General features: G+C 50.4%; 1 protein-coding gene across 1 annotated transcript in view; it reads right to left on the reverse strand.

The window, feature by feature from the left end:
* Positions 1–6,552: 6,552 nt before the first annotated feature.
* The window catches only part of ITM2C (integral membrane protein 2C), a 6,868-nt gene continuing 934 nt past the window's right edge, over positions 6,553–12,486 (reverse strand). The window contains exons 2-5 of the mRNA XM_010142079.1: positions 11,036–11,224; positions 10,611–10,721; positions 7,961–8,111; positions 6,553–6,775 (exon numbers count right to left, since the gene is read on the reverse strand). Coding sequence (XP_010140381.1) covers positions 6,684–6,775; positions 7,961–8,111; positions 10,611–10,721; positions 11,036–11,224 — 543 coding nt within the window. The 3' untranslated portion in view covers positions 6,553–6,683. The remainder of the gene's footprint in view (positions 6,776–7,960; positions 8,112–10,610; positions 10,722–11,035; positions 11,225–12,486) is intronic.

Below are 12,486 nucleotides of genomic sequence, written 5' to 3' on the forward strand. Positions count from 1 at the left end.
TTATAGATTAAAAGCTCCTTATAAGGCAGGAAGTCTTCAGTAGCATGGGGAAGGCCAAGGATGGGGAGCACTGCCTGAAGTTTGGAGCCAGCATCCAGCCCCACACACCCAGCCCCTTTCTCCCTCCCCACCAGCTGGTTTGACAGCCCTCACTCACACCGAGATCTTGCTAAAGTCATTGCAAAACCAAACGCAATCAGCTGCACAACCTGTGATGTGAGTGAGCCGGCAGCGTGGGGCCGCCAAGCCACACAGCCCCCCCTGCTTCCTGCGCTAGGAGCGGGGGCTGTGGGGGGCTGGGCAAAGCCAGGCTGTAGATGTAGGTGTCTGCGCATTGTTTATTCCTCTCCGGGCATTTTTCTTTGGTTTTGGACATTTTTGTAATGACCTCCAGTGTTTATTCTTAGCTTGTACATCAGCACCTCATCAACCATCTAGACTGCTCCCAAATATTTGCCCTACAAAATGATCAGTCCGTTCAGAGACCAAACTGAACTTAGCCAAGTCATATAAAATGCTGCCTAAAGCTGCTACTTCCAGCCCTCCAAACCAAAGCTACGGCTGCATCTGGTCCAAACCCTTTCCTAAAGGGAAGTTCTCTTGGTCTGTATTTTCCAAATCTCCCCGACAGACACCGCTAGCATGGCGCTGCTGGTTTAATTACCACGAAGAGTGCTACATACGTACAAAGACACTGAGCTGTATCTTTCTTTCATTTCTCAAAGCCAAATTTCTTATTGATGTCCATTGCTAAGTCACTGCCTGCTCGCCCGCAGGCCTCCTCGGTACCATCGGAGCAGCCACCCTGCCAGAGAAGGTACCTGCAGTCCAGCAGCAGGCTGCACCCCCTACCTCCACAGACTTGGCAGCTCTGACAACACTGCTGACAAAAGGGTGTTTTCAGAAGGCAGCCCCATGTACCCACGGCGCCAAAGCAGATAAACTTACAGCTTCTTTGAGTTTTAACACCCAACAGTTTCTGGAAAAGAGAGAACAGCTCATGAGGACCAACTGTCATTCTAGCAGCGGCAACCACAAAATCACCATCTGAAAAGGATGAGAAATGAGTGGGAGCCTGGTCCAAAGCCTCTACTGTTACTATACTGAGAACAAGTTGCACCATGAATAACAAAAGGGGGAACACAGTGATATCCTAGAGAAACCTCTTTAAAAGACAACAAATTTTAAGTTGTCTTTAAGTAACAATATTAAGTCGTGTTCTTCTCTGAAACTTCTTTCCGTAGTCAGACCGCAAGAATATTTCAATCGTTGCACAACGTGATTTCAATTTGATTCAAATACAGCTCTAAAAATTCAAGTATGAAATTACATACTTGGCCTTTTCACATTAATTAATCCAAATGAATAGAGCAATGTACTGGCCTCCACTGGAGAAGATCTTTGTGCTAGCGAGAGTGGTTAATTAGAGCTGGCACAAACACCTTCCACATCCACCATGAATAGTAATATTCCCAGAGCAAACGCTCTCAGCAAACTTAAGGAAACAACTGATTCTTGTTTCTACCACCTACCCGTTTCTTTTAAGATTTTAGTAAGAGCTAAAAGGAGTTGAAGTGCTGGTAATTGTTGAGCAGTCCCTGCACCACATGCTCTTCCTGCCTCCCAGCCCCCCCAGCTCCAGCCCATCCTCTGGGCCATTAGTCCCAGTTCCAACGCTGCCTCACATGTTGTATCATCCCTGCAGCACCTTCCCACTGCCTCCAGCAGGCCACTAGTCACAGCCCAGTGACGGAGGGGCTGAGGGCAGGGGCTGAGGCTCTGGACTGGGCTGCTCCACTGCCATCTGCAGATGTTTCATAAGATGCTTCTCGGGGACCATCCCCCGTGATGGGACACGGAGCATGTGCCAACTTGCTGGGGAGAGCTCTGACCTGCAAGACCCACCTGGGAGCTTTGAGGACCCCGTGGACACAGGACCATGTGAAAGGAGACTATGGGGATGAGGGAGGTCACTTTGTGATCAGCTGAACCTGCTGAGGAAACGGCTCCAACCTAAGTCAAGAGATTTTCCTTTAAAACAATGGAGAGTGAAAGCAGCAGTCAAAAGCCAGCACACAGGGACACCCAATGGGTATTTCTGCTCAGCACTTACCTCCTCACCTGCAGTGACAGCACACCAGAGCCAGCTCCATTCCACAGTCGGCAGGTCTAGTCCTCACGCATAGAAGCATTAAGTGCCCAGCGTTTGAGGGGTCACGTACACAGCAGCCAGGAAAAGCAACAGCCAGTACCACCCTGTCCCAAAGCCCATCTCGTTTTCAAAAATACCAGCTCAACACCAGGACGTTGAGCTAACTTCACCCACCTTTTTATGTCAGGATTTAATCTTTTTTCAGCTAAAAATATTCACTAAGGAGCAACTTATATTTGCTAGCAACTCACACCCCTCAAACTCTGCTTTCTGTTCCTTTGATCGAGAAAACTTTCCCTCGGATGGAGCTGCAGCACCTCATTGATTTCTCTGGGACACAAATTGTACTCGCCCCAAAAGGGCGAGAAAAAGGCATTTACCTGAGACCTGGGACACCAACTTGGGAAGCTTTTTTTGGTAGGTTATACAGCTGCCCAAACATACCTTTTTTTTTCCTCTGGGAAGCTGTGATAGCATCCACAATACTTACTTTTATAATGCCCTGGGTGGAATTCAGACCGATAGCAGCAAAATGCTTGGGAACAAGTCGCACGTCCTAAGGCACACGCATAAGTACGTGTAAGACTGAGAACAGGCTTTCATTAGCTTGGCACCAACATAATGTATCAGGCAGCTGTTCTTGCTGAGCTAAATGGGCTGTAGTCAATTCCCGGTAAGGACAACCGAAACTCTTATAAACCAGAATAAAATGGGGACTGCTCAATTTTCAGAGATGTGCCATTTCAGGGAGCCATTTCACAGGGCAACGCTTGAAAGCTACTTTCACTCTTCAGACACCTTCCGCCATGGCTCTTCAGACAGCCAGGACACCCCCTGGACCAGCCACCCCACATTGGTGCCGGCAGTGGTCAGCCAGCCCCTGGCAGAGCTGCTCCCTGGGATGCCTGTGAGCACAGAGCTTCTCGTGCCTCAAGGCACCACCAGGCTGGCAGTAGGCAAATGCACCCACTGCCTGTGCTTCGCTGCCTTTTCCCGAGGGATCCAGCAGCCCTCCTGCCACCTGCCCAGAACGCTGTTCAACACATCAACAAGATGCAGCCATTCCCCCCAGCAAAAACAGGCTCCCCATCATGCTGGTGAAAAACCAGGTCCTCCAGCCTCCTTGCTGGAGCCTACGTGGTCCATCACGGCTACAACATTCCCATCCCAAGGCTGCGGAAATCCCAACAGGCTGCATTTCATGGGACGGGACTGGGCAGTAAATAGAGCTGTAGAATCAAAGGGCAATCAAATAAAGCAGCCTTCTGTGAGGGTTTGAGCGATATTAGGTAGTAGAACTGGCTTATTTCAAGTCTCCTAATAGCAAGGGGTGATGAACACAACCTCAGGAAATGAAGAACAGAACCAGGAGCAAATGTTCAAGAGAAAAACAAAATTTCCCAACACAAGCTGGTTGTCTTTGCACCGGGCAAGTCTCAAGGTGGCTGACTTAGTGGTAACCAGACTTACTGAAATGCATCAGACTTGTTCTTAATATCAGCATTTCAACCTTCAGAAGGTGAAGATGACTGGAGAGGCCAGGTTCCCCAGGGGTGATGCAGAGTTGCTTCCCCAGCTCAGTGCCGATGGAAGGAGAGAGCTGTCAGGCAGAGCTGGCCGGGCCAGCCCAGGAGAAGAGGCTTTGGCAGATGTAATTGCTGTAAGATGCAGCTCTCTTCTGCAGACCCGTAACAACGGAAAACGCATCCAGACACTGAAGAGGTAAATGTAAATTGCAGCAAAAATGACTAAGAAGTGAAACATGAACTTCTCCGCTGATTGACCAGAGATTAATTATGGAAAGAGGAACAGTCGAGTTCAGGAACAATATTCTGACACTTCCCTACCAGGAGGATGAAAGAGGGGAAGAGCAAGCTCGGGAGAGCACTAAGGGACCCACACCGCTGCGTGCAGCGAGGAGAGGAGGGCAGCCCTCCGAAGACCTGCCCCGCAGAGCCAGCCAGAAGGCAACAGCGGGCTTAGGCCTCACAGGGAGAGACAAATCTCTACACAGAAAGTCAGGCAGCTGGAGAAGCGAGCCTGAGCGTGAAGATCAGACACCCACCAGCCACCCAAGCAGCAGAGGTATCCTGCTGTGTCACAGATCTCGGCTTGGCAGTGACTTCCTTACCACGGGCTGCCCTAGTGTCCCCGGGGAGGCACAGGGACAGAGGAAGAGCCCTGCAGAGCCTGCAGGCACGGCCAGACTGCCCAGCAGGCTGGGTGGCCACGTCCCCACGCAGCTGCCCCATCACCGTGGGGAAAGGCCCTCACTCCACAGCATCCTCCCGCTGCCCAGCTCCAAGGCGCCACTGGGCTGGCCCCTCCAGGAGGATCTGGCAGCTGCCCCCTGGGAGCCTTGGCTTTGTGGAGGGCACGTGCTTTTCATCCCAAACAAACACACACTTTAATATCAGAGGTAAAAGAGTTTATTATCCCATGGATTTTTCCTAAGAAGTAAGGGTCCTACCAGACAAAATACACAAGAGCGTCTTAAGTTTTCTTTCTAGACAACTGCATTCTCACCCTATGAAACAGTGACCACATTAGTTCACCTTAAAGAACCAAGGTTTGTCCTTACAGCTGCGGGATTGCATGAGTTAGCATATTCAATGACCAGTTAATTCATGCAGAATCGGAAGGAAGGGGAAAAGGTCTGTATGCTCCTGAGTGCAGGCTTAGGTTCCTAGAAACAAACAGAAACATAGGGCTTAAATTTACCAGTTTGCAGCACTTCCATTACACGAACCAATCTTCTGACCCACCTCTCGGCCTCTGTTCTGCCGTGAAAGGTTAGGGCTGGCAGCAAGTTATCGGTGGAAAAACACGAGGCTAGGAAAGCAAACGCCCCTCCGGCAGTGGGGAACTTTCCTTACCAACCTGCAGGAAGTCCATTTTACAACAAGCTTAAAGCAGAACGAAACCAAAGCATCCTCCTCTACTTGTTAAAACTCAATGTTTACAGTTCACTATGATTATACAAAAAATAAACTCTCACAGGACGTACTAATTCCTACTGCATGACATGACCACTCTGAGATTCTGGCTTGTTTTCACAGAATTAACTCACAGTATTATTATTCAATTTATTCTAAAATATATTCGCTTTTTTTTGGTTCTGCTGAGTTAATGATTGTACTTGCATTTACTTTACCCTTCCTCTGCTAAAACAAGCTCATTTCAACAGATGGTGAACAGGTCCAGGTTTGCTGGAAACTGATTAACAAGAATGTGCCAAGTTGAAACTCACCCCATTCTTTCAAGCCAAAAAACTGCCTGCATTTCAAGAATCCAATTATTTTAAATTATATTTATGGATCAGGGAAGAATATTTAATTTCTCTGCACTTCTTCTGTCGGACGGTCAATAGAAACGCAGTCCCGTTCACACCATTCCTCTGTGGTATATTGATCAGCTGCGTTCTGCCTTTTATCAGGATCTGTGCCACAACGGTGCCTGCAGATAACGTGATACTCGGCTGGACGACAGGAATTACTACCAAAACAGCTTTCGACAGAGGAGTTATACAAGAATACACACTCTGTTAGAAAAAGAATTAAAAATTATCTGCTTCTGCACTTGCCAGTAACTGGCTGCGACACCACTTTGTAGGCGGGCACGGCACCCCGTCCGCACGCAGATAGGATCTCGACAACCCAGGCAGACAGACCCGTGTGAACTTAACTCATTGCAGGACGGACACAGGGCTGGACTAAACCACCAGGCTCCACCCACAGTCGCAGCCTGTAGATGAGAGATCAGTGGAGCTTTGGGACCTTGCACCAAAGATTCACCCTGTACTTGGCAAAGTGACGGCAGATCTGCCCAGGGTCCACAGCAGCTGAAAGCGTGCATTAGAAAAGAGGCTACGCAGCCTTGCACATCACCCTCTGCTTCGTGGCCGGGACGCAGAGACATGCTGTGTCTGGGGAAGGACATCTGGTCTTCAGAGAGCAACACGCAGCAAGCTGGGACCACCACAGCATGGTTTGGGCAGAAACCCTCTCCCTGCTGAGCTTTCTGAATCACCCTGTCTGCAGCCTCACAACTATTCTTCTCCTAAGTGCATCTGCTCACTTATTTCTGGTCACTATACCAGCATCAAAACAGTAACCTCCTCTTGTGCACACACCTTCTGTCCCGGTGCTGTGGCAGCTTTCAAGCAGTACCCCAGCCTGAAATTGCTCAGCCAGGAAAAGGGCACCTATTTCCAGCACTCCTACTCGTCAGCCATCCCTTCTACCCAAACCTGCTCCCAAAAGAGATTCCCGTCCCGTGGTGTAGACAAAGCTGCACCCACTCCCAGGTTATCACTGTGTAAATTTAAGCCCAGCAAACATCTCAGGTAGGTAGCAAGGACAGAAGAGAATCCACTGTGAGGCCACAACGGACCCACGAGGTTAGAGCTGCACAAGCAGGGGAGGGAGTGAAAAAAGTGGGACAGGTTACCATGTCTAAAGAGAGGGCTGAGGGCGCATGTGTGCATGTGTGTGCAAGCAAAGCCGAGGAGGGTTACGTCTGGAGAGTGGCTTCATGAATTTTTGCAGATAACAGTTTCAACCACAAAAGTGTTTTCAAAGTGACGAATACGATGACAATCTCCAGTCTCGCGTCGACTGATACCTAGAAGGGATTGAAAGAGAGGGGAAATTCAATAAAGTGTAATCTCTAAGAGCTGCAGCAAGTGGGGGAAGGAAACCAGATGAGATGCAACCGCTGAACACTGAAATGCGGGAACAACACAGCCCATATGAAAAGCAGCATCATCTGGTCTTGAGAAGAATAGCCACATTCTCTAGGCCATGGTCCTGCAGTAAGGGCTGCCACGAGCTGCAAGAGCCGCCTGCAAACAGCTGGTTTCAGCTGACAGCATCTCACTGTTATCTCAGAGACCAGAAAGCCTCACGAAACCAGCAGAAGGCACAGGCTGGTACAGAGCACAGCTCTGAATGCAGCCAAGGAGGGCTTCAAGTCCCTCTGGCCACCCCTCCAGCTCTGACCCTGCTACAGCCATGTCCTCTGAACTGCAGGACCTTTACTCTGGGCGGCTCTGCCAGGCAGCGGCTCCCCTCTTAGAGCAAATCTAGCAGTGCCCTGCTGACAAACAGAACCATGCCAGGGCTCCACGGACATGGCACCCAGCAGCCCCCTTGGGAAAGCGACCACAGACTACAGCCATGGTGACTTGGGCACCCAAACGCTCTCAGCACCCTGCAGCTTCCCCAGAGATCCACACCTCAACTGACTATAGGGTCATGGTTCAGGAGAGCCTTTAAGCGCACCAGGATCTAAAACCAAATACATACAAATACTGAAACTAAGGAGGTTCTTGCAGCAATGTTACCACTTGTATAGGGGATACACATTGCTGACTTTTTGTCCAATGTTCCCTCTTCACAACTTTCCCCACATTATCAGGAACTTAATTAATTAAAGGCAATTTGCAGATCTCATCTGCTCTGAATAGCTGCTGCTGAAGTGGGCATCTCCATGAGGGAAATCTTCCAAACAGTTCCCAACAGCCTTGCTATTAGTTCAGCCGCAGGAGCTCACATGTAAATGAACTGCTGGCTCCTGCAGCCATTTTCTCAATGTTTCTGTTAGGCTGATAGACGACAGGAACACAGCAGCCAGCACCCGTCTGCAGCAGCAGCAGCCGCCCAGATTTGGGTTGAGATGAATTAGATGGGAAACACCCCAGAAGACCTCCCGTGAAAACCACCACGAAGAGGCCAGCACTGCTGTGACAGCAGAAATAATAACTGTGATGTGGGGGAAAAGCAGGGCTGAACACAGCAGGGCTCTTACGTCTCCTCGCGCTCCTCCGCTTCAGCCTGTAGGTCTCTTTGCCGCTGCAGAGGCGGTAGATGAAGGAGCCAAGCTGCTCCATGTCACTGACGTGCTCGGTTGCTATCATCTCCTCCTGGATTATGTATGTCTGAGGCAGGTACGTCCCCTTCTGAAACAACACAGTTTCCACCACAATAAAGCACAAACGGTGCCATGATCCCCTCCTCAAACAGAACTGTCCCACGCAGAGCGCCAAGGACAGCCAAACTCTGGAAAATTCTCCGTTTGAAGGCTCAAACTCCATCTACTGAGGCTGGTTAACATTCCTCCCTGCACTTGCAGGAAACCGTCCCATGTTACACACAAAATGGATTAGATCCACTGAATGTTCACGTAGAGGGTGAAGCCAGTGGAGGATCAACCCTGTTATAAACTGAGCCCGGTTCTAAAGAAGGACATGCGAAGCTGTAATAAACCCATCTGAAAAGGGATCCAGGCTCGACCGAAATGCCAGGAACTCCACTGAAAACATGCATTTTACATTCACTTCAGAAGGCCAAACCCAAAGATGCCAGACCTGCTCAGATTCCAACAGTTTCCACGTTTCCCCCTCCTCCTCGGTCCATTTGGCACAGCCACAATCACTTCCTGCCCTTAGAGCCCACAGGAAGAGAGACTAGACACGGGCCATGGGCACCACACTTAGAAACACCACGCTGTCGGATAGTGGTGGGCATTCGGGGGAAAGCAAGATCTGGGCACACTTCCATCACCCCTGGGACATTGTCCAGCGACGGGGGGCAGTGCACGAAGGCAGCTCACATCAGGGGCAGAGGCAGAGCAGCGCACACAAGCTCCCTGCTGCTGGGACGGAGGCTGCTGTCCAGACCAGGGTGATGAGTGGAGCGCCTGCTGGGGGCACCCGGCAGAAAGCCAGAAAAAACAGGGAGGGAGAAAATGGGGGACCCCAGGGACAGAGGCAGCCTCTTACCCTGCAGGAAAGAGACTTTCTTGGCAATGAGGACTCTCTGGAAAATGAGCCCCAGATGTTCAAGGCATCTCGCAGCTGCCTGGGCATCAATGCAGCAATAAGCCTCTGAGTTACAAGTACAGCTCAGGCACTGCTGAGCAGACTGGGCCAGGAAGCAAAGAGTCACTTCTAGTCCCCTTCACTTAAGAAGAGTCAAAGAAATAAAAGAACCAGCAGATCCTGGGGCCAATATAAATATGATCAGAGGGGAAAGCAACCAACAGCAGCACGATTTCAAATGTCACCTCTTCAGTTTCCACCACAGGACTGGTGGTCTCCACAGAGACGTACCTGGAAACACGCTGACTTAACTCAGCGCCGTGCTGTTGGGCTGCCATAGCCTGCTCAATCGATAACGCTCTCCTCTAATGCTGGAAGACTCAACTATTAACAGGAGTTTGTACTACACTAACACAACAGTTCTGCAAGAAATTCAATTATTGATTCTCAGTGGGAGAGTGTGGAAGAGGACGTACAACACACACAGTTACTGGCAGGAGCTGTTAACGCCTGGTTCTGGGCTCAGGATTTGCCATATCTTTGACATGGCAACAGGGCTGCGATCCTGCCTTTTCCATTTCCCTCTGCCCCAAGGACTGGTCACCTGCCACAGTCAGAAGCTGTGGCTGGCAGCAGGGTTCCCGGCGCATCTGCCAGATGGTCACAGCGGATGAAATCGCAAAGACTGCTAGGAAACGATCCGGCGGTTTGATGATCAGGCACCTCTCAAGGCACAACCTTTGGAGCGAGCGGTAAGTAAATGTGTTGTACCCCAGCAGGGTTCCCGGCGCATCTGCCAGATGGTCACAGCGGATGAAATCGCAAAGACTGCTAGGAAACGATCCGGCGGTTTGATGATCAGGCACCTCTCAAGGCACAACCTTTTGCCTCTCTGCTTAACTCATCACACTGCACGTAGCAGCGAGTGAGCAAAGAGAATTGAAGACCATGTAAAAGTTAGATTGGGGTGGGTTTTATTTTTCTTTTGTTTTAAATAGGCCCTCACATAAAGGAGAAAAAGACCCAGGCTCAGTGCTTTGCTTTACATGCAAGAGACTGAGATGTATGTCCAAATTCCGCAGTCTTAAAAATCCTGTGGTTTTCCTGCTGTTAAGATTAAATAACAGTCTATTTTAAGACGACTGCTTTCAGCAGCACGGGCTTCTGAACTGCACAAAACCGCTGGTACTAAACCCAGTTAATGCTGGCTGTGAGCAGAACTGCATGAGCCCATGGCCGGTCTTGCAGGCTGCAGCACAGCGGGGAGGGCAGCACATGTTCCCCCCCAAAAGGGTGAAAGCTGAAGGCCTGGAGCTCACCAAGGAACACTGAGAGCTCTGCAAACGGCAAACAGCAGCGGTAACCACAGCAAGCGTGGTAGGAGGGAATTTTCTCTTTTTCTTCTCGATCCCTACCGTCAGCAAACACCGGAAGGAATCTGCTGCTTCTCTGCATCGCCCCGGCCAGGTGGATCTGTCACTGCAGCGTTACCAAGCTGCACAATCAGTATTCGAGCTAAGCCCACTGAAGCCGTCGCTCTACGTGAAGGCTCAGCTCTGAGCCGAGGCTCACTTCCACAGACACAGCTGGCACCCGTGAGCTGCCCCAGCGAACGCACGGAAAACAAGGCAGCCGTACCTTCACGTTAACCAGCAGCTCCCACAGGTTGCGAGGGGGCATCACGATAGTGGTGTTCAGCTCGATGACGTAGCATTTATCCAGCGTTATGTCGTGGTAAGCTGTCAGACCCTGCGTTCCAAGCACAGAAATTAAGGAATTGAGTCCTTCGTGAGGAAACGTGGCTGCAAAAATGGGGGGAAAGAGGGAATTCAGGGAAGACAGGAAATTGCTTTAAACAACAAATCTGTCCAAGGACCTCCCTACCAAGCAAGGCAAGCAGGTTGGAAAAATCTCAGAGAGGGCTCTGGAAGGAGGACGGCTCAGTAATAGGATCATTGTAGACATATGTGACAACAGTGACAGCACTAGGCCATGAGCACTGTGCTGGTGCACCGCAGCTCAGCCCCATGCTACTCCACCCGAAGGCCCCAGCAGCTCCTTACTCGCTGGAAATCGTGGATGATATCTGCAGGGTCGCTCCCTCCGAACTGGGGCACTGGGACGTTGATTTGCTCGTAGTTCTCCTCAATGTAAATCTTGACGTCTTCGTGCAGCTCCAGCTGCCCTTTGAAAGGCGAATACAGCGAGTCTTCGTAAAGGACACCGCAGTGGAACACACTCTCACGGGGCAGCTGTGGGGACGAGACGCAGGCAGAAGCGCAACACTCATATGTCTCAGTAACAAGTACAGCAAACACGTACCCACACTGGGTGAAAACATCCTCTGCACACAGATGCTTGAGAACATTTCAAGAACAGTCTTTTAACCAGAAAACGTTCTGGATGAAGGGAGTGCACAACATGACCACGTCTCCCTTCCTGCTAGCCATGTCCAAAGGCAGTAGAGGATTCCCTGGGGTAGTAGAGGATTTCACAAGGGGTAATTCAGAAAGGAAAACCGATTGCCCATAGGCTCTTAAATCTCCTAACCAGGCGGTTCACAGCCCTCCACAGACACGGCTTCCAGTAACTGCACTTTTCTACACATGGCGTGTAAGGTTGGGGCGAGCAGAGCACCTTTTCTGAAGGCACCTGTAGCCTGGATATGGCAAACGCACCGACAAAAAGCAGCTCCACCTCACTGCAAAACAGGAGCTGCTGCTCCCCAGGGCTCTGGACGCACAAGCTACGGGCAAGCAAGCTAACATGGGGTGAGCGGTTGGGTTTGAGCACAAGGGTCGCAGCGACAAACTGCAGCCAATGGAGACTGAGCCGCAGAGGGCCGTTGACTTGGTCTCCAAAGCATCTCTGACCATGTTGAACTGGCTTTGCTGGAGACAAACCGTCATTTGGTACCACAGGCAGGCAGTGGGGTGCCAACAGGTGGCCCCAAATGGACCAGTGAGCATTTCCCAGTGCTGCTCAGCATGTACCAAGCGTAGGTTATTGACTGGGTGATGGACTGAACGCTATCCACAACCTGTTCAACATTGCCTTCAGTGCCAGGGACAACTTTTTATAAGGAAGTGTCTCCACCGAAAGCCCTGCAACCTGGTCCCATCACGGTAACGCAGCAGCGTGTGAGAGGGCCGAGCAGCCCTATGGTTGTTACAGGGTTTCCAGATCAGCTGTAAATAAGCACAGGTAATAAAGCGCTGATGCATCTTAAAACAAAGATTGCAAATTAATTTAACAGCAAGAAAATGTATGGAGCAAAGGAGTGTATAAAAAGACTGTATTGCTGAGTGGGTAAGTGCTGGCTGCAGAGACGACGGCGATCTGGGAGAACTCATTCACTAATAGCTGCTCCGCAATAGGACGAGGGCTTTGGTGCAAATCGATGCTCTGAGGCTTCTTGGCTAAACACAACCCATGCAGCTTAACAGTTTCCTCCTCAAAAAGCAGCTCTGCCCTGTCTCATTCCCTACGCTTCGACCGCCACAACGCTGCCAAC

Source organism: Buceros rhinoceros, unplaced genomic scaffold, assembly GCF_000710305.1.
Source record: "Buceros rhinoceros silvestris isolate BGI_N320 unplaced genomic scaffold, ASM71030v1 scaffold16268, whole genome shotgun sequence".
NCBI lineage: Eukaryota > Metazoa > Chordata > Aves > Bucerotiformes > Bucerotidae > Buceros > Buceros rhinoceros.